We start from the raw sequence: 24,933 nt of genomic DNA, 5'->3' as shown, positions 1-24,933 counted from the left end.
GAAGTAGGAGGACCGACCAAGCATCTTTTTCCATCTCCCGGTTCCTAAAATCGATGCCATATACACGTCCCCTGATAGGGGACGTAACAGGGATTAAACTGATAAGAATAGAACTACTTAACACACCACTCCTATCTGGTGGCACATTAGATTACACGGGCAGTGCCCCAAATTTGAAGTAGGAGGACCGACCAAGCATCTTTTTCCATCTCCCGGTTCCTAAAATCGATGCCATATACACGTCCCCTGATAGGGGATTTAACAGGGGTTAAACTGATAAGAATAGAACTACTTAACACACCACTCCTATCTGGTGGCACATTAGATTACACGCGCAGTGCCCCAAATTTGAAGTAGGAGGACCGACCAAGCATCTTTTTCCATCTCTCGGTTCCTAAAATCGATGCCATATACACGTCCCCTGATAGGGGACGTAACAGGGATTAAACTGATAAGAATAGAACTACTTAACACACCACTCCTATCTGGTGGCACATTCGATTGCACGCGCAGTGCCCCAAATTTGAAGTAGGAGGACCGACCAAGCATCTTTTTCCATCTCTCGGTTCCTAAAATCGATTCCATATACACGTCCCCTGTTAGGGGACGTAACAGGGATTAAACTGATAGGGATAGTACTACTTAACACACCTTATAATAACGCAGAGATAGGCAACGCAGAGAGAGGAGTCTGAAGAAGAGGAGTCAGAGGAGAAAGGTGGCTTTGAGGAGGTGGAAGACCCACCACAGCAGGCGTCCCAGGGGACTTGTTGTCACCTTTCGGGGACCCTTTGTGTTGTACGTGGCTGGGTGGAGGAAGAAACCTTCAATGACATCAGTGAGGACAAGGAACAGGACATGGCTAGCTTGGTATCCAACCTTGTGCAAATGGGGAGTTTGCGGTTGTGCAAATGGACTGTTTGCGGTTGTTTGCGGTGCGTTAAACGGGGAGTTTGGTCTGTCACTGTGAAGCGGGCATAACCCTTACACTAACTGATCGATACAATATCATACCTGATGTTTTAAAGCACGTTATTCCAAACAATTTAGGAATGTTAGGTGATTTATGCCCTTTATGGATTAAAACCAGACTCTGCGTCAACTATGTAATTTTCCATGGGAGTTTTGCCATGGACCCCCCTCCGGCATGCCACAGTCCAGGTGTTAGTCCCCTTGAAACAACTTTTCCATCACTATTGTGGCCAGAAAGAGTCCCTGTGGGTTTTAAAATTCGCCTGCCTATTGAAGTCTATGGCGGTTTGCCCGTTCGCGAAACTGAAGATTTTATGTTCGCGACATCTCTAGTGATATATAGACCACCTAGCCAAGTCAAAGAATTAGATGATCTACTAGTTGAGGAAATAGCTAAAATGACATTTAAGGGGGAAGTTATCATTATGGGAGACTTTAATCTTCCTGATGTAAACTGGAAAACCAAAATAGCTAGTTCTGCCAGGAGGACAGATATTCTAAATTCCCTACTGGGATTATCTCCACAGCAAGTAGTTGAGGAGCCAACCCGGAAGGAGGCCATTTTAGATTTAGTATTCACAAATGGGAATTTGTATCTCATATTACTGTAGGGGAAAGCTTGGGATCTAGTGATCACCAGTCAGTGTGGTTTACTAAAGTTTTAGATTTTAGAAAAACTGACTTTTCTAAAATTAAATTAGTGGTATACGAGTCAAACTGTTTCTATGGAGTCCAGGAGAAATGGGACTACTTAAAAGTGGCACTATTGAAGGCAACAGAAAATTGCATTAGGCTTGTCAGTAAAAGCAAAAAAAGGAAGAGACCACAATGGTACTCAGCAGAAGTGGCCAAAATCATTAAAAACAAAAAGATAGCATTTAGTAATTATAAAAAAAAAAAAAACGAGGATGACAGGCAAATTTATAAGATTAGGGAGAGAGAGGCCAAACAAGTTATAAGAGCTTCTAAAGCACAGGCAGAAGTGAAATTAGCTCAGTCAGTGAAAAAAGGCGAGAAGACATTCTTCAGATACATAAATGAAAAAAGGAAACTAAAACAAGGAATTACCAAATTAAAAACAAGAGAAGGAAAGTATATGGAAGAAGATAAAGAACTAGCTGACTACCTCAATGAATACTTCTGTTCAGCTTTTACAAAGGAAAATGAAGAAAAAGGACCTCAGTTAGGAAGGAAGACTAATTAATCTTTTGATGCATGTGTCTTTACAGAGGAAGAGGTTCTAAGTCAGCTGTCTAAAATTAATACAAATAAGTCACAGGGGCCTGATGGGATACACCCAAAGCTATTAAAAGAGCTCAGCGGTGAAAGAGCAAAACCAGGCGCTAGGATTACTACCAGCAGAATTTGTCTGCATTCTCCTAAATTGCGCCCGCCATCTAAGGAGTCCCCAAAGCGGTACCAGTCTGATGAAGGCCGGATTGTGGCCGAAACGTCACATGTATATGATTTACCGCATTTCTAATTAAATGAAATTTACCACATTGCATAAACTGGAGTTTATATTCTTCTAGCAAAACCATTAACAGATTTATTTATCCAATCACTGGTAACAGGAGTCGTCCCAGAAGATTGGAAATTAGCAAATGTTGTGCCCATTCACAAGAAAGGTAGTAGGGAGAAATAGGGCAACTATAGGCCAGTAAGCCTGACATAAATAGTGGGGAAATTAATGGAAACCATACTTAAGGAGAGCATGAAAAACAGCATGGGTTTACTTCAGGGAGATCATGCCAAACTAATCTTATAGATTTTTTTTGATTGGGTGACTAAAATAATAGATGGCGGAGGTGCAGTAGACATCGCTTATCTGGACTTTAGTAAGGCTTTTGATACTGTCCCACATAGAAGGCTTATCAATAAATTGCAGTCTTTGGGCTTGGACTCCCATATTGTTAAATGGATTAGGCAGTGGCTGAGGGACAGACAACAGAGGGTTGTAGTCAATGGAGTATATTCAGACCATGGTCTTGTTACCAGTGGGGTACCTCAGGGATCTGTTCTGGGACCCATATTGTTTAATATGTTTATCAGCGAAATTGCAAAAGGCCTCGATGGTAAGGTGTGTCTTTTTGCTGATGACACAAAGATTTGTAACAGGGTTGATGTTCCTGGAGGGATACACCAAATGGAAAAGGATTTAGGAAAACTAGAGGAATGGTCAAAAATCTGGCAACTAAAATTTAATGTTGATAAGTGCAAGTTAATGCATCTGGGGCGTAAAAAACCCAAGAGCAGAATATAAAATCAGTGATACAGTGCTAACCTCAGTATCTGAGGAAAGGGATTTAGGGGTCATTATTTCAGAAGACTTAAAGTTAGGCAGACAATGTCCTAGAGCAGCAGGAAATGCTAGCAGAATGCTTGGGTGTATAGGGAGAGGCATTACCAGTAGAAAGAGGGAGGTGCTCATGCCGCTCTACAGAGCACTAGTGAGACCTCATTTGGAGTATTGTGCGCAGTACTGGAGACCATATCTCAATAAGGATATTGATACTTTGGAGAGAGTTCAGAGAAGAGCTACTAAAATAGTACATGGATTGCAGGATAAAACTTACCAGGAAATATTAAAGGACCTTAACATGTATAGCTTGGAAGAAAGACGAGACAGAGGGGATATGATAGAAACTTTTAAATACATAAAGGGAATCAACAAGGTAAAAGAGGAGAGAATATTTACAAGAAGAAAAACTGCTACAAGAGGACATAGTTTTAAATTAGAGGGGCAAAGGTTTAAAAGTAATATCAGGAAGTATTACTTTACTGAGAGAGTAGTGGATGCATGGAATAGCCTTCCTGCAGAAGTGGTAGCTGCAAATACAGTGAAGGAGTTTAAAGGGACACTGACAGGGCCAAAAAGCATATTAAGGTATATATATGACCGTACAGGTCTTATAAAGTGTATAAGAATCATGTAAGTATCCCCCCTGTCCACCTCATAACTACAGTAATGTGAAGTTTTATAACCTGTTGGAATCGGGTTCAATCTGCCCAAGGGGCGGTGCTTCACCTCAGCTTGCGCCCAGCCAGCCTCGCCACAACTGCCGTTTGAAGCGCCGCCCAGCTCATCAATATTCACTTCGCTGGGCGGCTACTAGTGTCCCCGGCCATCTTCAGCGCATGCGCCCGGCACCCTCACTGGCCGGGATCGCATCGCGCCTGCGCACAGTCTCATTCTCAGAGGCTGCCTTGGAATTTTAATGAGCCCAAGAACCAATAAACGATCTTCAGCTCCCTGAAAGGGAGGAGATCACCCCCCAGCCCACCGTGTTTTTTTCTGTCCTCTGGACAGGTGGACTGGCGTGTCGCTCCCTCTCTGGGAGCTGAAGATTGCTTAGGGGTTCTTTTCCCCTCCTTAAGCTTAGCTCGCTTTCTATGGATCTCAGTGCCTTTATTTTAGGCCTGATCATGGCGATTTCAGTCTGGGGTACCGTCGGGGAGGGGGGCGTCCCCTCCCCTCTTCTCTCATCATCTGTAGACGGTGCTCCGTCCCTCCGTTACCGCATGTGTGCGGCGCTATGGGCGCCGCCATTTTCCGGAAGTGACGCGCCCTAGGTGCGCTACGTCACTTCCGGTTTTCCGAAGCGTTGCGGTGATGTATAAAACTCACCTTTCTTTTAAACTGGCTCCCTAGAAGGACATCCTGAACTTAGGATTAGTCTGGGGAGACAATTTTCGTATAGGTAGAGCCAGTATAGGCTCTGGTTTTTCTACAAGAAAAAAAAGAAAAAAAAAGGGAGTGGTGCTGATCTCCTTTTAAGCGCCCAGAGCCCATCAGTCAGTGCTCTGGTTGCGTTGCTTTCACAAGTTAGCCCTAGAGCTCTCCTGTGCTTTGTGATATTCCTGGTATTGCTTTGCTTGGGTTTTGTACTTCCTCTTCTTTCAGCTTTATTTCTTCTAGTGCTGGTGGGCCCCCTTAAGGTCTGGTTTTCTCCACCTCCTGATATTGTAGGTGTTATGACCTGTTTTGTTTCTTCCATTACAGACTATGGCTTCCCCTAAGGAGCAGGATCAGCAGAAGGCTGGGGCCAAGAGGAAGCATTTGGCATGTTACGAATGTAACACACCCCTAGATGACAGCTGTCCTTACTCCAGATGTGAGAGTTGTCGCACGGCATCCACGGAACCCACGATGCAGAAGATGTTCCAATGGACCAAGACATACGTGGATGATTCCATCATGGGAGTAGTTCAGCTGCTTAATGAGAGGCTACCAGGTCCCTCTCAGACTCCCATGGAGGTGGTCGCACCGGTCGAAAGACCTACCCCCTGTTCAGTGGGGTCTTCTTCTTCTGAGGAAGAAGAATCTACTTCTTGCTTTTTCCCTCCAGAAAAGACGCAGAAGTTACTCAAGTCCATCAGGTCGGGGGACCAGGATGTTGACATGGGGGAGTCCTCCGATCCCGCCGGTCGGACACAGCGTGTCTTTAGAGCGGATGAGACCCTCCTCTCTGTGATGCGCACAGAGTGGAAAAAGCCTGAGAAGGGTCCAGTGCTTGCCAGAAAATTCAGACTCATGTACCCGATGGCTAAACCCTTGGTGGAATCGTGGGGTTCCGTTCCCAAGGTGGACATGGCTATAGCCAAGTTGTCCCGGCGCACTCTAGTCCCTGCAGACGATGGGTCTAGCCTGCAGGACCCTCTAGACCAGAGGGCAGAGTGCACCCTTAGGAGGGGTTACGCGGCGGCCGCTGCCTCCGCATCTACTTCCATTGCGGCCACTGAGGTAGCCACCTATCTACGCTCTAGGCTTAATCAAATCCAGACGGATGTGGACCAGAGCGTATCAAGAGACGACATCCTGGCAGCCTTCAAGTCAGCCAACCTGGCTATGGACTTTTTAGTTGATTCCTCCCAGATGCAGCTGAAGCTGGCCGCCAAAACTATGGCCCTAGTTTCAGCTGCCCGCAGACCACTCTGGCTGAAACCATGGATCGCGGATAACGCATCCAAGTTTAACCTTTGTGGGCTCCCCTTCGAACCAGATAGGTTATTCGGGTCCGAATTGGACAAAATAATGGAGGGGCTCTCCGATAAAAAAGGGAAGAGCTTCCCCCAGCAGCCCTTTCGGGGACGCCCCAGACAGGAAAAGAAGGGCGGAGGTCGTCCTGGGCAGCAGTCTAGGCGCAGAGATTGGGGGGGGCCGTCTCGTAAATATCCGAGACGCCCCCGCAAACCCACCAGGGAGGCAAAACCCTCCTGACTATGGGCCTCCTCGAGGCTCTTGGATAAGCCCTGCTGCCCCTGCAGTGTCTCCTCTAGATTTTCCCGTACCCCTCCCCCAGATTCCCGTGGGGGGCCGTCTTACCCATTTCAAAGACTCTTGGAGCCGGTTGATTGCAGACCCCTGGGTCCAGGACATAGTTTCCGCCGGGTACCGGGTAGATCTTATCTCTCTCCCCCCAGAGAGATTCATCGCCACACGAAACTTCGGGTCTGCCAAACAGGTGGTCCTAGAATCTTACATTCAGGACTATATTTCCAAGGGAGCCCTAGAGGAGGTACCGGCAGGGGAAAGGGGCCTAGGGATTTATTCACCAGTGTTCCTGGTTCCCAAGAAGACAGGAGATCTCCGGATGATCATCGATTTGAGATTCCTCAATCGATTTATAAGGAAAACAAGGTTTCGCATGGAAACCATAAGGTCAGTCAGCCATATCCTCAATCCTGGGGACGTCATGGCTACTCTGGACCTCAAGGATGCGTACCTTCACATTCCGATCCATTCCGCTTCCCGGAAACTCCTCAGGATCGCGGTCCAGATTTCAGGGGTTTGCAGGCACTTTCAGTTCGCCGAGGCTTCCCTTCGGAATCTCTTCTGCCCCCCTCATCTTCACCAAGGTGGTGGTTTCGGTGGTGGCAGCTTTGAGACTCCAAGGACTGACTATTATTCCTTATCTGGACGATTGGCTTTTCATAGCCTCTTCAGTTCCGATCCTTACCCACCATCTTCAGGTCGCAGTCTCTTTTCTCTTCCGCCTAGGCTGGATTATCAACTGGCAAAAGTCGAATGTGAGCCCATCGACTTCAATCCATTACTTAGGATTCGTGGTCGACTCTGTGGAGATGTCCCTCCGGTTGACTCCAGAAAGGAGAGCGCGGATTCAGGACCTGGCAAAGGTCCTTTATGTCCCTCGTCGAGTCTCTATCCGGACTCTCAGGAAGATGCTGGGGCTCATGTCAGCGGCTGCGGATGCGGTCCCTTGGGCGCTATGGCACCTCCATCCTCTTCAGTCGGAGGTCTTACACCTATGGAACGGCAGCCCTGCGGGGCTAGATTCCCTGTGCTCCCTGTCCGGTCAAACCCGAAATTCCCTCAGATGGTGGTTTCAGCTACCAGCAGGGAAGTCTATGACCCAACCAGCTTGGGTCATATTGACTACAGACGCGTCCCTTGTAGGCTGGGGCGCTCACCTGGACGGATCCCCAATTCAGGGATCTTGGTCTCCTCTGGAGCGGCATCTTTCCTCCAATCTTCGCGAGATGCGAGCTATCCGGCTAGCCCTCCTTCACTTTGCGCCTCAGATCCGGGGCAAAGCAGGGAAAGTCCAGTCAGACAATATGACTGCAGTTCTCTATATAAACAAACAGGGAGGCACAAGATCATTGCCCCTTCTGTCAGAGATCGGGGTAATTCTTCGGTGGGCAGAGCTGAACCTTTCCCATCTATCTGCCGTTCATATTCGAGGCTCCCTCAATATGATAGCGGACCGCTTAAGTCGAGGATTATCGACCATGGAGTGGTCTCTGCATCCGGAGATCTTCAGGCAGCTAGTTCACAGATGGGGTATGCCAGAAGTGGATCTCATGGCAACCAGGTTCAACGCCAAGGTGATGAGGTTCTGTTCCCTCTACAGGGAAGACAACCCCCTGGCGATAGATGCTCTGTCAATACCGTGGAGGTTCAGGCTGGCTTACATCTTCCCTCCCTTTTCCATGATACCGAGGGTATTGATGAAAATCCGTCAGGATCAGGCCTTGGTAATAGCCATCATACCGTTTTGGCCCAGAAGATCCTGGTTTACCCAGCTCATTCAGATGAGTCGGGGACAATACTGGAGACTCCCCCCGGAGCAGACCCTGGTGTCGTGGGACACTCACCTCTGCCCAGATCTGCACAGGTTCAACCTGACAGCCTGGAGGTTGATCAGTCCCTTCCCAACATAGAAGGGCTTTCCGAGTCGGTCCTGAGAACTTTGTCGCATTCCCGAGCAGAGTCTACAAAGAAGGCCTACTCCAGGATCATGAGAATCTTCGAGGCATGGTGTGATTCCAGACAGGTGGCGTCTGCAGATCCGCCCCTTCCTGCGATACTTCAATTTCCTCAGGATGGATTAGATAGAGGCCTATCTCCAGCTACCTTGAAGGTACAGGTTTATGCCATCTCGGCCTGTCTCAACAGGAGACCCACTCATCAAACGCTTCCTGAAGGGAGCTGAAAGACTAAAGCCTACTATACTGAAACCTATCCCCCAGTGGGATCTTTCAGTAGTGCTCAGGGGACTAGCATCTCCCCCCTTCGAGCCCTTGGAGGAGGTAAATTTTAAATTTTTGACTTTAAAGATGGTCTTTCTTCTGGCTATAGCTTCAGCCAAAAGAGTTTCTGAATTGCAGGCTTTCTCCGCAATTCACCCGTACATTATTTTTCTACAGGATAGAGTACTCCTGAAGTTTTTACCTTACTTCAGGCCTAAGGTGCCTACTTTCCAGAACATCAATCAGGTAATATCTTTACCAGTTTTGTTTACAGCCTCCTCCTCTGATACTCCAGCTAGAGACCCGCTGGATATTTCAAGATGCCTCCAGATCTATGTGGATAGATCTAGTGAGTTCAGGATAGATGAGAATCTTCTTATCCTGTTTGCCGGTAAGTCTAAAGGCCGTAAAGCGTCTAAAGCCACCATTAGTCGCTGGATCAAGGAGGCCATTATGGAAGCTTTCGTCTCCCAATCCTTAGATCCTCCTGAGTTTGTGAGGGCCCATTCTACTAGGGCGGTCTCCACCTCGGTTGCGGAGAGAAGACTCCTCCCCTTAGAGTTGATCTGTAAGGCGGCCTCCTGGAGCTCTGAGTCAACCTTCATCTCCCATTATAGGATAGATGCTAGGATGGCAGAGTTTTCGGCTTTTGGGCAGACTGTTCTTAGTTCTGCCAGGCATGAGGACCCTCCCTAGGGGATTCTTCTTGCTATCTCCCCATCTGTGCTGCTGTTGAGGACGTAAGGGAATCGTTAATTTCTAACGATAATTTGTTTTCCCTTAGTCCTAACAGCAGCACACAAATATCCCACCCTAAATACATTATGCTTGTTAAAAACACGGTGGGCTGGGGGGTGATCTCCTCCCTTTCAGGGAGCTGAAGATCATTTATTGGTTCTTGGGCTCATTAAAATTCCGCCGGTCCTACCAGTCCACAGGGGCAGTTAACCCCCCATCTGTGCTGCTGTTAGGACTAAGGGAAAACAAATTATCGTTAGAAATTAACGATTTCTGTAAACTCCAGATTCAGGGTAATAGATTTTGAGTTTTGTTTGGCTGTTATCCTTGATGTGTCGCAGAAAAAATAAATTAAAATTTAAAATCTGCTAAAAAAAAGTTAAATTTTGAAATTTTATTCCCATTTTCCTTTAATTCTCGCGGGGCACCTAAAGGGTTAACAAAGTTTGCAAAATCAGTTTTGAATAGCTTGAGGGGTGAATTTTTTAAAATGGGGTTATTTATGGGTGGTTTCTAATATGTAAGCCCCAGAAAGTGACTTCATAACTGAACTGGTCCTGAAATAATTGGGTTTTGGAAATTTTCTTAAAAATTTTAAGATTTGCTTCTAAACTTTTTAGGGTACTTTCACACTTGCAGCAGAGGATTCCGGCAGGCACTTAATACTGGATCTAATGCCGGCACTAATACTCTTTAATGTAAATTAATGCCGGCAAGTGATCAGTATTTTTGACTGGAGATAAAACTGCAGCATGCTGCGGTATTTTCTACGTCCAAAAAACGTAAGAGGGACTGAACTGATGCATCCTGATGCATACTGAACGGAATGCTCTCCATTCAGAATGCATTATGATAAAACTGATCAGTTTTTTCCGATATTGAGCTCCTATGACGGAACTCAATAGCGGAAAACAAAAACACTAGTGTGAAAACACTCTTAGCCTTCTAACATCCCAAAAAAATAAAATGTAATTTTCAAAATGATCCAAACATGAAGTAGACATATGGGGAATGTACAGTAATAACTATTTTTGGAGGTATTAGGCTACTTTCACACTTGCGTTATTCTTTTACGGCATAGAGTTCCGTCACAGGGGCTCTATACCGGAAAAGAACTGATCAGGCATATCCCCATGCATTCTGAATGGAGAGTAAGGGCTCTTTCACACCTGCGTTATTGTCTTCCGGCATAGAGTTCCGTCGTCGGGGCTCTATGCCGGAAGAATCCTGATCAGGATTATCCTAATGCATTCTGAATGGAGAGAAATCCGTTCAGGATGCATCAGGATGTCTTCAGTTCCGGTACGGAACGTTTTTTGGCCGGAGAAAATACCGCAGCATGCTGCGCTTTTTGCTCCGGCCAAAAATCCTGAAGACTTGCCGCAAGGCCGGATCCGGGATTAATGCCCATTGAAAGGCATTGATCCGGATCCGCCCTTAAGCTAAACGTCGTTTCGGCGCATTGCCGGAGCCGACATTTAGCTTTTTCAGAGTGGTTACCATGGCTCCCAGGACGCTAAAGTCCTGACAGCCATGGTAAGTGGAGCGGGGGAGCAGCATACTTACCGTCCGTGCGGCTCCCCGGGCGCTCCAGAGTGACGTCAGGGCGCCCCAAGCGCATGGATCATGTGATCACATGAATCACGTCATCCATGCGCATGGGGCGCTCTGACGTCATTCTGGAGCGCCCCGGGAGCCGCACGGACTGTAAGTATACCGCTCCCCCGCTCCCCGCTCCTACTGTGACTTTAATAGCGTCCTGGGTGCCATAGTAACACTGAAAGCATTTTGAAGACGGCTCCGTCTTCAAATGCTTTCAGTACACTTGCGTTGTTACGGATCCGGCAGGCACCTCCGGCAACGGAAGTGCATGCCGGATCCCAACAACGCAAGTGTGAAAGAGGCCTAATCCGTTCAGTTTACATCAGGATGTCTTCAGTTCAGTCGTTTTGACTGATCAGGCAAAAGAGAAAACCGTAGCATGCTACGGTTTTATCTCCGGCTAAAAAAACTGAAGACTTGCCTGAATGCCGGATCCGGCATTTTTTCCCATAGTAATGTATTAGTGCCGGATCCGGCATTCAGAATACCGGAATGCCGAATCCGTCCTTCCGGTATGCGCATGCGCAGACTGAAAAAAAGGTGAAAAAATAAATGCCGGATGACACCGGAAAGACGGATCCGGCATTTCAATGCATTTTTTCGACTGATCAGGCATTTTTAAGACTGATCAGGATCCTGATCAGTCTTACTAATGCCATCAGTTCGCATACATTTTGCCTGATCCGGCAGGCAGTTCCGGCGACGGAACTGCTTGCCGGATCTCTCTGCCGCAAGTGTGAAAGTAGCCTTACTATCTATTATAAAAGTAGAGAAATTGAAATTTGGACATTTGCTAATTTTTCCAAATTTTTGGTAAATTTGGGATTTTTTCATAAAAAAAAGGTGAAATATATTTACTCAAATTTGTGACTATCATGAAGTACAATATGTGACGAGAAAACAATCTCAGAATGGCCTGGATAAGTAAAAGCGTTTTAAAGTTATCACTGCATAAAGTGACACATGTCAGATTTGCTAAAAATGGCCTGGCCCTTGAGGTGAAAAATGGCAGGGTCCTGAAGGCGTTGAACATTGAATTCAACACTAAAGCAATACGGCCTCTAGTGGCGGCTCTGTTTCTGCAGTCCAGTGTGAAGAAATAAAGTATTTTTAAGATATTTTCTAAAATGTATTTTATTGCTGTCAAAAATGAATTAATGTGTTAAACAGTGAGATAAAGGTGACATCCGGGTAACATTATTAGACGATCTTGCAGCAGCGGGCACTTGTCCAATCTATGTTTTGGCACTGACAGAAACACACGTCGGAGCCCCTGAAGTTGTATGATCCACAACCCGATCCACAGGAACAAGACATGGCAGTATATCCTGAAAGTAAGAAGGGAAATGTCATCCAACTAGAAACCTAATGCCAACCTATAGATAACACTACAAGGCCTGTGTGTATCCCAGGCATCTTGGAATTCACTTACTGTTGATTTTCCGGCGACATCTGCTGGAGGTTTGCTCCAAGTATCTACTACTCCTTCAGTAAAATAGTATTTTCTGATGCTGTTCAAGGAATTATTTTGTAAATGGAGGCGTTTAGTGGGATAAAGCTTAAAGGCATTGATGGCATTTCGCTAGGAGTGGGACTACTTCTGGGACCCACTCCTATCTCCAGAGCAGGTCCCCTGAAGTGAAGGAGGGCACACTGCGCATGCGCAGCCACTCTCCATTCACCGCTATGGGAGTTCCTAAAATAGCCGGTGAGCCTGTGTGAATGGAGAGCAAACCAGGTAATCACAGTCACCTGTCTATTCATCACTATGGGACTGCTGGAAATAGCCATGCCAACTAGCCCCCATGGTGGTGACAGAAGGTGGCCACACATACGCTTCTGCTCAAAGTTCTGGAGATAGGAGCGGGTCCCAGAGATGGGACCCACACCTTTCTCACATTGATGGCATATCCTATGATCCATCTGGGTCATTAATGGCATATCGGTAGGCCACCTCTCCATTCATGTGGGTACCAGAGGTGGGACCCATAGATATCAGACATTTATGGCACATCCTATTGCTATGCCATACATGCCCAGATGGGACAATACCTTTAAAGGGATCTTCTAATGTGTAAATAACTTAAAGGGGTTATCTGAGAGTATAAAAATGTCCCCCAATATGCCGGGCCCCCACATTGAATATACTTACCCAGGTCCCCGCGCCACTCCTGGTCCCCGCACCGCCACTGCTGCTTCTCCCCGTGCACGGATGAAAACATCCGGTGTTGGGGGAAGGGGAGCAGCCAATGGCAGGCAGGGACAGGGTAGAGCCTCCCTAGCGTCATCTGCGATGCTAGGGAGGCTCGTCCCCGTCACCGCCTGCCATTGGCTGCTCCCCTTCCCCCGACACCAGATGTTTTCACAGCGGCGGTGCGGGGACCAGTAGCGGCACGGGGACCTGGGTAAGTATATTCAATGTGGGGTGCCCGGCATATTGGGGGACGTTTTTATACTCTCGGATAATCCCTTTAAAAGGGGTTGGTTCCATTTCATAAGCCTTATTTTTGGATTTACTTTATTAACCAGATCCGACAATCCCTTTAGTTGGAATAATATAAAGTTCTACAAATACAGTATACTTTGTGATTCCTTTCTACAACATCTTCAAGATCTCTGCTTGCGGTCAATGGAAATCTCCCTGTTTATGTCCAGATGCTGAAACTCCACACAGGTGTAGCCCTGTTGACACAGCTAAGATGTTAAAGGGGTTATCCAACCACCATAATGATCCCCCTAATGCCTAATCCCCGCATATAGATTATACTTACCTCGCTCTCTGGCACCCGCGTCACTCCTTTTTCCCGCATGGCCGACGGGGGGAGCAGCCAATAGCAGGCCGCAACGGTGACCAGCCTCCCTAGCATCACCCGCAATGCAGCGGTGGCCGTGTGGGTATCAGGAGCGACGCGGAGAGCGCTGTAAGTATAATCTATATGAGGGGCCCAAGCATTGGACGGGGGTCATTATAGCGGTTGGATAACCCCTTTAACGAAACTAACGATACATTTTACCTACACACTGCTACATTGTAGCAAACTGTCATACAGCCTGTAGTCATTGTGTAACCACCCCATTACATTGCATACATAATTAGAGCATATAAGGCAGCTGGTAATTAGCATTGTGATTGCTACATCTATTCATGTTTTACACGTAGCCATTTGTGGGATACTAGAATTTAGTTGCATTTCTTAGTGCCTTAGGGATTCTTCATACAGTGTGGTTTATGTATGGGTTTGTATGCATTTGTTTCATCCAAAACTAGGACTCAATCCAAAAAGAACTTTACTCTGTTCCTGGGAAACAAATATCAGCTTCTCTACAAAAATATGAGTTCAAGTGAATTGAACTGAGCTGCAATACCAGGCATAGCCACTACCAAAAGAATGGCACTGCACTTGGTAAACAGTGGAGAGGAGTGTCGCATCCCCTTCAATCAGCGGATCATCAGGGGTGCAGAGAGTTGGACTTCTACCATCTAATATTGATTGCTTATACTACGGATAGGCCACCCATTTATTATTACTGGATAACCCCCTTTTGACCATTCCCCCCCCCCACACACACACACGAAGACCTGCAAAGGGAATCATACTTACCTGCTCCCTGCTGCTGGGTCCTGGCTCTTTCACTCCTAGGCCTCGGCTGCCTCTCTTGGGCCCCCCATTGTCAAAATCCGATTTGAAGCCACTGCAACCAATTGCTGGCGCAGCAGTGGCCTGCTCCCCTTGTGTCATGTCTAGTGGTCATGTGACTCAATGGGGACAGGACACTTTTACGGTCAAGCATTGGCATTGACAGTGGGGAACCAAGTGAACCAGCCGATGCTAGGGAGCGAACGATGACATGGCCAACTCCTTTAAAGGGGTTGTATGGGTTCATCCAGCCTGATATGAGCATCTAAAAATTTCATGCTCTGATGCTCTCCTTTGCCTTGCGCTGAATTGCGCAGGGAAAAGGCTTTTTTTGAAGATCCGGTAATGTACCAGGCTGTCTATGGGTAAAGCTAGCAGTGAGCCCGGTATTAAAGGGCGGGCTTTAGCACTGCCCTAGCTTGTGAAACGGCTAGGGCAGCGCTAAAGCCCGCCCATCAGTGCCGGTGATGTCACCGGCAACACTGCTAGGTGGAAGCCTCTGCCTAGCAGTGTAAAAATATAAACAAACAGCCCTTGCTCTGAGCGATACAACACAGGGCAAGGCGAAGCATCTGAGCATGAAATGCTCCGATGGTCATATCAGGGGGGCCGGAGGGGTGAAAATGGTGGTATGTCCGATCCGGACAACCCCTTTAAAGCTACTGACATATCAGGTCAGTGGTAGATATGCCGTGTAATTTTCTGTCATAAGGAACTAAATAGATAATTGCATTTTCTAAATTAGGAACAAATGCAACATTTTTAAAGGGAGGAATCCAAGCTTGATGGTGCCCACAGTCTATATCTATTACATCATACTGATAAATCCATTTACTGGTATATATATATATATATATATAGTATCTCACAAAAGTGAGTCCACCCCTCACATTTTGTAAATATTTTATTATATCTTTTCATGGGACAACACAGAAGATCTGACACTTTGATACAATGTACAGTAGTCAGTGTACTGCTTGTATAACAGTGTACATTTGGTGTGCCCTCAAAATAACTGAACACACAGCCATTACTGTCTAAACCGCTGGCAACACAAGTGAGTACACCCCTAAGTGAAAATGGTCAAATTGTGCCCAATTAGCCTATTTCCTTCCCCAGTGTAATGTGACTCATTAGTTTTACAAGGTCTCGGGTGTGACTAGGGAGCAGGTCTGTTACATTTGGTGTTATCGCTCTCACACTCTCTCATACTGATCACTGGAAGTTCAACATGGCTCCTCATGGCAAAGAACTCACTGAGGATCTGAAAAAAAGAATTGTTGCTCTACATAAAGATAGTCTAGGCCAGTGATGGCGAACCTTTTAGAGACCGAGTGTCCAAACAGCAACCCAAAACCCGCATATTTATCGTAAAGTGCCATCACGGCAAGTTAACCTGAATCCTACAGTCCAATATGGTATATCTTCCATGTACTTTATTATTTAACTATAATAGTCTGCCTGCATTCAATGCGCTGCCTGCGCTGTTCATAGCACGCCCTGCACTGATGAATGGCAGGAAATGTCTAAGGCATATTGGTACACCATAGACTTTTTTCAGGGTGCGGGTGCCCACAGAGAGGGCTCTGAGTGCCGCCTTCGGCACCCGTGCCATAGGTTCGCCACCACTGGTCTAGGCTATAGGAAGATAAGAACACCCTGAAACTGAGCTGCAGCACGGAGACCAAGACCATACAGCGGTTTAACAAAACAGGTTTCACTCAGATCATGCCTCACCATGGTCGATCAAAGACGTTGAGTGCACGTGCTCAGCGTCCTATCCAGAGCTTGTATCAGTGCAGCAAGCATTGCTGCAGAGGTTAAAAGGGGTTGGGGGGTCAGCCTGTCTGACCAGTGTCACCTTATGTGTGAATAACTTTAAAATGCTTTTACTTATCCAGGCCATTCTGAGAATGTTTTTTCGTCACATGTACTTCATGACACTGGCAAAATGGAGTAAAACATAATAATTTTTATTAATAAAAAAAATACCAAATTTACCAAAAATTTTGAAAAATTAGCAAATTTCCAAGTTTCAATTTCTCTACTTCTATAATACATAGTAATACCTCCAAAAATAGTTATTGTGGCGAAACCAACCTAGCCACTGGTTTTTAGAGAGGCCTGTTTACCAGCCTCTTGCCTCAGGATTATGGCCCATACTAACTTTAAAGGAGAAGACAGACCGGCCGCACAGCTTAAATCTGTCTTTGGAATTGTATTTTGTTATGTGAGGGTACCCAGATAGCTAATTTTATTGTATTCGTGTATTCTGAGTGCCATTCACCTAATGATATGCACTCAGACTTGAGTTATCTGGGGATATGTTAAATGTCTGTGTTTGCTGTTAGGGTGTGACATTGTGTGTTTGGGTGGTGATTTCTGTCCTGTTGTCTCCACATGTGTATTGGTGATTTCCCTTTGTCCTGAGAGATAATTGAATTGCTCCTCGGGTGTCTCCAGGGCAGAGAGGAGGAAACCATGATGCATTGTGGGGATGTGTTGTGTCTGTGTATCCTGAGTTGCTACGTATCTGTCCTATGTCACAGTCTTCCTTCTGGTCCCCTAGGGGCGTGTCCACCAGATGGGGACCTGCATAAATACGGGCGGGTAGCCCTTAATAAAGAGTGCCTGTTTTATCCTTCATCATGTTGAGGCTGGTGTTTGGGTAACTGATCAACACTGGGGGATTGCTATACGCTGAAGATTTGCTATACTCCCCTGGCTTTACTACTAGCTCTTGTAAGAGCTGTTCCTGCTCTCTGGATTTAGGAGAGGTTCACCCACTGGAGCCTGGAGCCTTGTCGTAGGTCCAGGGTGGGTAGGAGACGGTGAGACCTAAACCAAGCTTCGGCGGTTTGTGGGGTCTGCAGTGCGTACGGTGTCAAGTGGAGTGCTTGGAGTCCTCGGAAAGCACTAGGAGCATCTATCGACGGAGGTACCCGGTCGGGGTGCTAGGAGATCCGTTACAGTTATTAATTTACATTCACCATATGTCTACTTCATGTTTGGATCATTTTGTAAATGCCATTTTAGTTTTTTTGGGGAAGGCTTGAAGTCACTTTGTGAGGCTTACATAATAGAAACCACCCAAAAATGACCCCATTTTGGAAACTACACCCCTCAAGGTATTTAAAACTGATTTTACAAACTTGTTAACCCTTTAGGTGTTCCACAAAAGTTATTGGCAAATGGAGATGAAATTTCAGAATTACATTTTATTTGCAAATTTTCCATTTTAATCAATTTTTTACAGTAACAAAGCAAGGGTTATCAGCCAAACTAAACTCAATATTTATTGCCCTGATTCTGTAGTTTAAAGAAACACCCCATATGTGGCCATAAACGACTGTACGAGCACACGGCAGGGCACAGAAGGAAAGGAACACCATATGGTTTCTGGAAGGCAGATTTTGCTGGATTGGTTTTTAGACACCATGTCCCATTTGAAGCCCCCTGATGCACTCCTAGAGTATAAACTCCAAAAAAGTGACCCCATTTTGGAAACTACAGGATAAGGTGGCAGTTTTGTTGGTACTATTTTAGGGTACATATGATTTTTGGTTGCTCTATATTACACTTTTTGTGAGGCAAAGTAACAAAAAATTGAAATTCTAAAATTTCATCTCCATTTGCCATTAACTCCTGTGGAACACTTAAAGTGTTAACAAAGTTTGTAAAATCAGTTTTGAATGCCTTGAGGGGTGAATTTTCTTAAATGGGGTCACTTTTTGGAGTTTCTACTCTAGGGGTGCATCAGGGGGGGCTTCAAATGGGACATTGTGTCAAAAAAGCAGTCCAGCAAAAACTGCCTTCCAAAAACCATATGGCGTTCCTTTCCTTCTGCGCCCTGCCGTGTGCCCATACAGCAGTTTACGACCACATATGGGGCATTTCTGTAAACTACAGAATCAGGGCAATAAATATTGAGTTTTGTTTGGCTGTTAACCCTTGCTTTGTTATGGAAAAAATGGATTAAAATGGAAAATTTGCCCAAAAATAGCTGTTTTGGCACAGTTTTTATCTTTTATTATTTACAATATTCATCGGACAGGTTAGACCACTTGCTATTTTTATAGAGCAGGTTCTTACGGACGCGGCGATACCTAATATGTATACTTTTTTTAATTTTATTTAGGTTTTACACAATAATATCATTTTTGAAACTAAAAAAAAATCATGTTTTAGTGTCTCCATAGTCTGAGAGCCATAGTTTTTTCATTTTTTGGGCGATTGTCTCAGGTTGGGTATCATTTTTACGGGATGAGATGACAATTTATTAGCAATATTTTGGGGGGCATATGACTTTTTGATCGCTTGCTATTACACTTTTTGTGATGTAAGGTGACAAAAAATGGCTTTTTTTTACACCGATTTTTTTTTTACTGTGTTCACCTCAGGGTTTAGGTCATGTGGTATTTTTATAGAGCAGGTTCTTACGGACGCGGCGATACCTAATATGTCTAAAAGCATTTTTGAAACAAATAAATCATGTTTTAGTCTGAGAGACATCGTTTTTTTTATTTTTTTGGCCATTGCCTCATGTAGGGGCTAATTTTTTGCGGGATGAGGTGACGGTTTGATTGGTACTATTTTGGTGTACATATGACTTTTTTGATCACTTTTATTACCTTTTTTGGGAAGTAAGGTGGGCAAAATTTCAATTTCATCGTAGTTTTTATTTTTATTTTTTATGGCGTTCACTGTGCGGGGAAAGTAACATGACCATTTTATAGATCAGGTCATTACGGACACGGTGATATCAAACATGTGTAGGGAATTTTTTTTTTTTTAATCAGTGATAAGTGTTTTTTTATTTTTACTTTTTTTAACTTTTTTTTGACCCAGACCCACTTGGTTTTTAAAGATCCAGTGGGTCTGATGTCTGTATAATACAATACAGTACACTATATAGTGTACTGTACTGTATTTTCACTTTACTTAGTCTGATAAGACTTCAGCCTTTAGCAGAAGTCTGATCAGCACTATGGACAGCTGGAAGCCTGTGAAGGCATCCAGTTGCTATGGTAACCATCACTCGCTGCCACAACAGAGCAGCGGGTGATGGGGAGGGAGGGGGCTGAAATCAGGGGCTGAAAAGGCACAGCATCCCCCCATGGGAGAGGGAGGGAGCTCCCTCCCTGTTAACCTCTTCCATACAGCGGTCCCTACGGACCGCGGCATGGAAGGGGTTAAACGGCTGACATCTGTGTGATGATGTCAGCCGTTTCAAGCAGAGTGTCAGCAATGTGCTGACACTCTGCTTGCTAACCGCTCGGCCATCCTGAAAATGAGAGGGAGGGCGGGCGGATGATCGCGCGCCGCCCTGCTGCCCGTACTGCCGCACCGCCCGGACCCCCCCTCGCTGCGCTCGCCGGCACATCACAAAGAGGGCTGCAAGGGGGGGTAAACATTTAAAAAAGGCATTTTGAAGTTTCTGATCAGAAACTTCCGAAAGCGCTGCAAACCACAGGTCTGAATTAACCTGCGGTTTGCAGCGATCACCGATACGGAGAGGTCACAGGACCCCCCTCGGCATTGACCCAGGGTGCCTGCTGATTGATTTCAGCAGGCACCCAGTTCCGATCACCGCCCACCGTGCGGCGGTGATCGGAACTACACAGGCGTGTCTACACAGGCGTGTCCCTTTCCCTTCCTCTGATAGGCTGCAGGCACGAGGCCCGCAGCCTATCAGAGGCCGCCTGAGCCGTACAGAGCGGGACACAGGCCCGGAAGAGGCCTGCATCGCATCGCTGACATGGAAGTAAGTATGTGTTTGTTTTTGATATATATAATACTTTAACTGGCACAGGGGGGCTGTTATTACTGGCACAGGGGGGCTGTTATTACTGGCACAGGGGGGGCTGTTATTTCTGGCACAGGGGGGGCTGTTATTACTGGCACAGGGGGGCTGTTATTACTGGCACAGGGGGCTGTTATTACTGGCACAGGGGGGGCTGTTATTACTGGCACGGGGGGGCTGTTATTACTGGCACGGGGGCGCTGTTATTACTGGCACAGGGGGGCTGTTATTACTGGCACAGGGGGGCTGTTATTATTGGCACAGGGGGGGCTTTATTACTGGCACAGGGGGGCTGTTATTACTGGCACAGGGGGGGCTGTTATTACTGGCACAGGGGGGACTGTTATTACTGGCACAGGGGGGGCTGTTATTACTGGCACGGGGGGGGGGCTGTTATTACTGGCACAGGGGGGCTGTTATTACTGGCACGGGGGGCTGTTATTACTGGCACGGGAAGCTGTTATTACTGGCACAGGGGGGGCTGTTATTACTGGCACGGGGGGCTGTTATTACTGGCACAGGGGGGGCTGTTATTACTGGCACAGGGGGGGCTTTTATTACTGGCACAGAGGGGGCTGTTATTACTGGCACAGGGGGGCTGTTATTACTGCCACAGGGGGGCTGTTATTACTGCCACAGGGGGCTGTTATTACTGGCACAGGGTGGGGCTGTTAATACTGGCACATGATTGGGGCACTATAGGGGCATCTACTGAGGCCACAAAGAAGGGGTATTTTATATGGGGCGCTCTGTACAGTACAATTTTATACTGGGACACATTATGGTACTATGGGGAAGGGGGGAGAGGAGTACTATGGGGTCATCTACGGGGGGCACTAAGAAGGGGTATTTTATACTTGCAAATTATGGGGGACACTGAGGGCATCTACTGGGGCATTTTATACTGGTACATTATGGGGGGCACTAGGAGGAAGGAGGGTGCGGAGCACTATGGGGGCATTTACTGGGGGCACTATATAGGGGTATTTTATACTGGCACATTATGGGGACATTAGCTCACCTGGGGGCATTACAAGGGGGTATTTTTTGCACTGTCACATTATAAGGAGAATTTTTTCTACAACCCCCTGGTAGCAGCACCAGCCTCTCCCTGCTCTGCTATCCCTCTGCCCCTTCTCCAAATCCTTATTATGAAATTTTTCTCATTAGGATAAAACACAACATCAGCTTCACCGAACCCCCGGCCAAAGTGTGGAAGTGGCGTCCGAGATCCCCAAGGGCCAAGTCAAGTAATTGTAAGTTTTCATGTGAAATATATATTGTGGGGCACAGCATACACTGTGCCCCACAATATACAGTATACCGCTACACTGTGTAGTCTGTTCTATAAGCACTATTGTTTTGTGGCGGCGGACAGAAAATAATCTGAAAGTGCCCCTCCCGAGACCAGGCTCTGGATCCGCCACTGATATATATATATATATTACTCCCTCTAGTGGCAACAATAAAATTTTTAGGATTTTACTCAATGGTTTCTCATAAATTCCTCCTAGTAATCCCCCCTCCACCATATTTGTAACTATGAACATTATTCCTGCTTCATATATTGACATCAGAAACCATTTAGAAGACGTACAAGACAACAAAAGTTATCTTACCGGCATCGCACTTGGCGGTATTCCTCCTGACCATTACATCTACACAACTCAATCTCCTTTCAGAGTTTCCACCACCGTTTCCTCCACCTCCAGGTCTTCCACCACCTCCAGGTCTTCCACCACCTCCAGGTCTTCCACCCCCATAACCTCCAAAGTTTGGCCAGCTGTTCTGTGAATCTGCAAATCCACAAATTAAGAGTCATTCAGTTAGTTCCACAGGTGGCTCCATAAGTGATGCCGGCCTGTGTGACATTTTCATCTTCAACAGACAAGCCTCAGGATATCTAATTTTTCATGTTCTACCCATTCCTGGCTACATCCATGTCCTCGAAGACCATCTGGCTAGTACTAGGAATGAGCGAACTTCATATTTGAAGTTTGAATTCGTATTCAGGTTGGGGTACATGCTGAATTGCGTTATGGATTCCGTTACCACGGACCATAACGCAATTCCATAACGAAATGCCTTTAGGCATTCTGTTATTCATTCCATCATAATAGAAGTCTATGGCCTGCATAAGGGAGAGAGGACTCCAGCAAAACGAAAACCGGACGGATCCGTTATGCTGGCCATAGACTTCTATAATGATGGAATGAATAACGGAATGCCTCTAAAGGCACTCTTTTATGCATTCCGTCATGGAATTATGTTATGGTCTGTGGTAACGGAATCCATAACGCAATTCAGCATATACCCCAACCTGAATACGAACTCGAACTTCAAAATATGAAGTTCGCTAATCCCTAGTTAGTACCTCTGAAACAGTAACTTTAGGCTGGAATACAATGAGGAGGCCACTTCTCCCCCCAACTGAGGCCAGAGGATGCATGATTTTGAAGGTAGTACCTTGTTTATCCCACAAAATTGTGACAACTATTGGTCGCCACAAGTAGGGAAGCTTTAAGCTGGGCAAGAAAAATGGCACAGCTCATTCAGCTGACAGCTATCACTACCGATCCCTCCACATGCTCACTTGGATTGGAGAGCATGCATGTGTCCTGAACGGGGACAGGGGACAAAACTATTGTCAGACACCTTCAGTGGCGGCTTATCTTCCCAAGAAAAAAGTAAAAGCAATTGAAATACAACTGCATGATCCTTATCCCCCCTTGAGGGAGAGTCGGAAGGTCCCCCATACACATTAGATAGTCGTCTAGTGTGTATGTTCAGCTATAGTCCATGTTATCTACCAGTGAGCTTGTGTTTGTAGCCACCATATATACTTACATGATGAGGCTACCAGCAGGCTGCACACCAGGAGCGCCAGGAATGCCATTTTTCTGCAAAACAAAAGGGTAGAGACTTTATGTGATGGAGAATTTAGATCTGCGTCTTCACACAATTTACTCAATACTTCCAGTTACCTTTATGCTCACCCTCAAACCTAAATTAATCCCAGCCGGTAACCACCTATTCACTAAAGCCAATGTTCTCCTGCACTTGTAACCCCATGCACTAGATGCTGTGTCCTACCTTACCCTCTAACCGCAGTATCGTAATAAAGCGCATATTTAATTCTCTACACAGAATTCTAAATTCTACTTTACGCCTCCCACCTTGAACCATGTGTCCTATCACAATTGTAATGTCCCCCATCTGCTCTTACATTGCTGCCACTTATCCAGCTACCTACCTACCTTTCCTTGCAAAGTGCAAGTATACAAAAACTGCACTCTGTCTCTTTTTATACCCTTTCTCTGTTTTAAATAAACATGCTAAGACATCTCCTGATGCCACCCTATAATTTCAATAGGTGTGTACCCGCTTGACACCACCCCATAATAAATTAATATTTTACTTGTTAATAAGTTCATGAGAACAATAGAAGATTACTTCCTCCTGTGATTGACAAAAAGTTACATTCTTTCCCAACATATCCTAAAACCAGTACATGGCAGGGATCATGTTAAATAATTGGCTTGTCGATGCCCCCATAGATATGCCAATTGATTTAATCTCAAGTAGAACATATGACTTGGATACCAAAATAAATTCAGACTCTAGAATAAATGCAGACCTCCTGCCAGACCATTAAATAAATTCAGACCAAATACCAGACCCCACATAATTCCAGACTCATAAATAAATCAAGACCACGGATCAGACCCCTAAATAAATCCACACCCCAGACCAGACCCATAAATAAATCCAGACCCCCTAAGTGCATTTACAAGATCCCTACATAAATCCAGACCCCAGCCCAGACCCATAAATAAATCCAGACCCAAGGCCCGAACTCTAAATTAATCCAGACCCCTGCCCATAAATAAATCCAGACCCCAGACAGACCTATAACTAAATCCAGATCCAAGACCACACATATACGTTACTAAATCCACACCCCTGAATAAATCCAGACTCTAGATCCAACCCCTAGATAAATTCAGACCCCAGACCGGAGCCCTAAATAAATCCAGACAGCAGCACTCAGGAGACCTGCCTGCTCTTCTTGGGAAAATAGGCAAGAAAGCAATGGCCGGACTGGGGGTCAAAGCCCTTTAGGGGAGGCCCCCATGACGGGGGGTTTGGTTAGGGAGCCCCGGGGATCGTTGGATTGGAGAGGGGTTAGAAGGGGGGTTAGAGGGGGGAACAAGTGGGGTTAGGATAGTCCAGTTCGAGTTAGGGGGGAGGAGTTAAGGGGGTTTAAGTACTGGGGGGAAGAAGGAGAAGGGATCCATTTTAGGTAGAAAATCAAGCTGGCATTACCTGAGGCGACATGGAGCAGCTAGAGGCAGCGATCCGTGACTTGCAGGTGGCAGCGGAGGTGAGAGGCTCGGCATGGGCCCAAGAACAGGTGCAGCTGCTGCTGAGGGGGGCGGGTGAGGCTCTCGTTTCGCCTCATCCACCAGTGATACAGCAGCAGCATCAGATAAGGGCTTGTGTTTCGCCTTTAACGAGGGAAATTGTCGGTTCGGGGTTAAATGTAAATTTAAACACGAATGCTCAGGTTGTGGGGGAAACCACGGGGCGGCGAGATGTTTTAGAAGCGGGAAGCAGAGAGGGGGGATGTTAATGGAAAAGGGGGTGACGCCGGTGCGGCTGGTAAGGATGCAGCCTTATCTCGAT

At 46.1% G+C, this 24,933-nt stretch overlaps 1 protein-coding gene across 1 annotated transcript; it reads right to left on the bottom strand.

Moving 5' to 3' along the window:
- Positions 1 to 11,922: 11,922 nt before the first annotated feature.
- Positions 11,923 to 23,544, bottom strand: LOC120986265 (loricrin-like). Its single transcript, XM_040414746.1, has 4 exons — positions 23,505 to 23,544; positions 23,095 to 23,147; positions 21,867 to 22,043; positions 11,923 to 12,134 (listed from the first exon to the last, which is right to left on the bottom strand). The coding sequence occupies exons 2-4, from the start codon at positions 23,141 to 23,143 to the stop codon at positions 12,007 to 12,009; spliced, it is 354 nt and encodes a 117-aa protein (XP_040270680.1). The 5' UTR covers positions 23,144 to 23,147; positions 23,505 to 23,544; the 3' UTR covers positions 11,923 to 12,006.
- Positions 23,545 to 24,933: the final 1,389 nt, after the last annotated feature.

This window comes from Bufo bufo, chromosome 1, assembly GCF_905171765.1.
Source record: "Bufo bufo chromosome 1, aBufBuf1.1, whole genome shotgun sequence".
NCBI lineage: Eukaryota > Metazoa > Chordata > Amphibia > Anura > Bufonidae > Bufo > Bufo bufo.
Note: the sequence above shows the minus strand (reverse complement) of the source record. Positions and strands in the feature narration are given on the sequence as shown.

Bases quoted from the DNA above. Each gene is read 5' to 3' on its own strand.
- LOC120986265 (XM_040414746.1), bottom strand. From the start codon at position 23,143: ATGGCATTCCTGGCGCTCCTGGTGTGCAGCCTGCTGGTAGCCTCATCA. The intron at 22,044-23,094 runs GTAAGTATATAT...GTGGATTTGCAG, and splicing joins CCTGCTGGTAGCCTCATCAT to ATTCACAGAACAGCTGGCCA. The intron at 12,135-21,866 runs GTAAGATAACTT...TCTTACTTTCAG, and splicing joins TACCGCCAAGTGCGATGCCG to GATATACTGCCATGTCTTGT.